Genomic DNA, 3,431 nt, shown 5'->3' with positions numbered 1-3,431 from the left:
GCAGCACAGGATGCAAATGAAGGAAAATATTTCTTTAAGTTTATTTATCAGCTTTCTTAGACGTGTTGAAGATTATATGGACTTTCAGACAAATTATGGCTGAATACATCAATGTAACATTCTTTAAACACACTGTTGCATCTTCGTCATGCATATTTAGCTTTTCTCAAACATCTTTAAAATCAAGAGGAACTGGCAGAATAAATCGCCCTCAATAGACATTTTTCTCTGACACAAAAGGATTTTTGTTATAAAGTTAACAGAAAAAAATTTAAGGAAATAAAATCACATAGGACAGTAATAAATATAGGCCTCTCTTAAATCTTGTCACAGCTCACAGTGTGCGTTACATTCTTTTATTTTTCTCTAACAAACACGACCATAACATTTAAAGCCTTACTATCATCCTTTACACAATGAATGTTTAGATTTTGATAAAAATGTTCTTCACTCAGCGCACATTTAGAACGACAGGACGAACTTTCAGTCTAGAGATCTGCAAAGTCCCCAAGCGCTCGAGTTATTCTCGAGCTTTTTAGTGTTTTCAGCATTGATGGATGTGAGTCTCGGTGCTACTGGAGAAGACTTTGTCTTGTAGAGTAATGCCAGCTGCAGAGGTGAACAAAGGCATTTCTGTTCAGTTGTGTTCTTCATGTGTTTCTAAGCATCTTCTTGGTGAGTCGGTTCTTCCTGACGGGGAACGCTGCTGCTCACGGTCACCTGTTGATGGTTGCTGCTACCAGAGGCAGCAGGTTTACTGCCAGATGACTGTAGAGGCAAGTGGCTGAACCACACTCCATGGCGTTTTCCTGTACAAGACAGGTTATTTAAAAAAAAAAAAAAATAATTTCTTTATTTTGTAATGTATTCACAAGTACATAAGGTTGATATTAAACTGTTAGAATTTATTTATTTTTCTTCAGGAAATGTATTGGACTTGAAACAGGTTAAAACAGTAGTTCAGATTTTTTGGCATAGTGCTGTGTGCAGATGTTATTAACAATGAGTATCTTACCTGTTGCAAATATTTCTTTTAACAACCACAGTTTGGAGTTTATTTCTGACTGGACTGACAAGCTAACGGCGAGGTCAAAGGTCAAAGTGGATTGCTGTTATCTTAAAACAACTCGTCTCATAAATGTAATGTCTTTACAAACAATGTTTTAGGCCTGTGCATTTCCATCAGTCGCACATTTGTTGATTACTGAAGCAGAGATGTTATTTTCCTACTGGAAGAGCCTCAGGCTAAACCAGTGGTGCTCCAACCTGCTGATGCAGCTGCTTGTGTTTGCAAATAATTTGACGTAAATAACTGTCTGTATAAATGCAAGTTTTAAATCTTTAAGTTTTAAATTGCTTCAAAATCTTTTAGACAGTAGTTGCTTTAAGACGTCAACAATCCACTTTGTTCTGCTCAGACTAGCACGTAGTTCATAATTCAGTTAAATTTAACACTTTTTTTCAAACTGAGGTAGTTGAAAAAACTATCTACAACAGGTAAGATATTAACTGTTTCTAAACTTTCCACAGAACCCCACATCAAAATAGCTTATCTATTGCTTTAAGCTTTGTCGTCTTTATTATTGTTTCTAATGTTTGAAGGAAAAACCTGGACTTATCTTTCTTTAAAGGCTTTTTTTTTGCACAATATTGTGAAATGCGAAATACTGTCTTTCTTTCCCAATAATAATAATAACAAAAAACTTATCAGCAAAAAATGATCCCTCTTATGAAAAAGCATTAAAATGACACATGATTTTATACATACACAATATTTTTGATTGCAGCTGTAACAAATGAGTGTTTCCAGGTATTAGAGGGTTTTCTTGATTGTTTTGTGCTTCCATTTACATAATGTGTAAATCATCACATACCTCAGGGTGGAAAGGATGGCATGATTCTGGCTTTTTTCTGTCCTTCTGAAGCTTCAGTCTGTCACATTTTAACGACTCGTTGTGTTCAAAGGTGTCAAGGATGATAATGAGAATCTGAGCACAAAACATCTTTGCAACAAACACTCCCATCGTCTCATTTAAAACTTAATTGTGACAAACTATGAGCTTTAAATAGCCCTTAAATAGAATTTCTGTTAATAAAATGAGCATCTTGTATGTGTTTATGTTCAGTAAACTTTTCAAACAGTTGGACATACATGGCTGACTTTAAAAGGATATACATGATCTCGATGGGATCCATGGTTACTGGAGGGATGCTGCTGCAGTCACACTTGTTGTCAACAACAACCATGAACAGGTTGCTGCTGGGAATCTGCTGTATGACAAAAGACCTGCAGCAAACAGAGTGAGAGAGAGTTTAATATGCTTTAAAAGAAAAAAGAAAGGGGTGATTATTTACCGAGTCTATGATTATATTTTTACAATAGCCTGAGTAAGTACCTGATGCAGCCATCACACTCAATGTTTCCTGTTGTTTCTTTAATGGTGCGCTCAGAGACAAAGGCAGGGTATTCTGTGTCACAGGGAACCATCATGGTTTTACCTCGAGATCTCTGAGCTAAATGTGAGAGATGAGAAGTCCAGCTGAACCACAGAAACTGACCAAATGTGTACTTTTACGCATACGCTCGCCTGAACACGAACTAAAGTTACCTTTAGCGGAAAGGTCAACGTTCCACCAGCTGTACAGGTTGAATTCAAGCAGAAAACTAAAATAAAAGAGAGCACATGGTGTAATGTCACTTGTCTTAATTAATCAATAAAAAAACTAAAATGATGCAAGCAAATTTTAAAGGGTTATTACATAATGAGTTCTGTCAGGAGCCACCTAACCACTGAAAATGGCTGAAAAGAAAACGAGAAAAATTATTAACAACATTTTACAACTCGACCGCTGATGTTTTACTCGTGCACAGAAAACTAACTGAGAAACAATCAGACAACGTGTTCTTGTAACTAGATCTCAGCCCATACAAATGCATGACACAGACAGTTATAGTTACAGATTATTTATAAAGTCTGAGGTCTCTTGCACACTCACGTCTGATAAGGTGCGTGCACTGTCGCTGCTCCCAGCGTACTCTCTGCAAACGGCCTGATAGTCATACAGAGTGATCCTGCAACACAGCCAAGGTAGCAACAACATAAAAAAACGTGTGTTTTAACAACGTACTTGTTAAAAGTTATGCTCAGAACAGAAGGAAATGTCACATTGGGTCTTTGACCTTTTAAAACACCCCATCTGGAGCAGTTTGTTCATGACAGCTCCCTCCACCTCACCAAAGAAGAGCCCTGTCTGAGAGAGATGTTCTGTTAATTACTCTACAAAGCTTAAACAAAACCACACAGACATCTTAATATTGACACAATGGCAATAAATAGCTATTATTTTTTAATCTTCTAAACAAGCTTTAAACTGTCTTCATCTTTGCCTCAATTATTACTGGAAAAGTGTCATATATATATATATATATA

General features: G+C 36.4%; 1 protein-coding gene across 1 annotated transcript in view; it reads right to left on the bottom strand.

The window, feature by feature from the left end:
- Positions 1–318: 318 nt before the first annotated feature.
- cacna2d3 (calcium channel, voltage dependent, alpha2/delta subunit 3) overlaps positions 319–3,431 on the bottom strand; it is a 51,483-nt gene continuing 48,370 nt past the window's right edge. The window contains exons 32-39 of the mRNA XM_037679854.1: positions 3,182–3,252; positions 2,998–3,073; positions 2,761–2,801; positions 2,610–2,665; positions 2,397–2,514; positions 2,175–2,287; positions 1,875–1,957; positions 319–809 (exon numbers count right to left, since the gene is read on the bottom strand). Coding sequence (XP_037535782.1) covers positions 717–809; positions 1,875–1,957; positions 2,175–2,287; positions 2,397–2,514; positions 2,610–2,665; positions 2,761–2,801; positions 2,998–3,073; positions 3,182–3,252 — 651 coding nt within the window. The 3' untranslated portion in view covers positions 319–716. The remainder of the gene's footprint in view (positions 810–1,874; positions 1,958–2,174; positions 2,288–2,396; positions 2,515–2,609; positions 2,666–2,760; positions 2,802–2,997; positions 3,074–3,181; positions 3,253–3,431) is intronic.

The sequence above is a fragment of the Nematolebias whitei genome, chromosome 7 (assembly GCF_014905685.2).
Source record: "Nematolebias whitei isolate Nwh7 chromosome 7, NemWhi1, whole genome shotgun sequence".
Lineage (NCBI taxonomy): Eukaryota > Metazoa > Chordata > Actinopteri > Cyprinodontiformes > Rivulidae > Nematolebias > Nematolebias whitei.
Note: the sequence above shows the minus strand (reverse complement) of the source record. Positions and strands in the feature narration are given on the sequence as shown.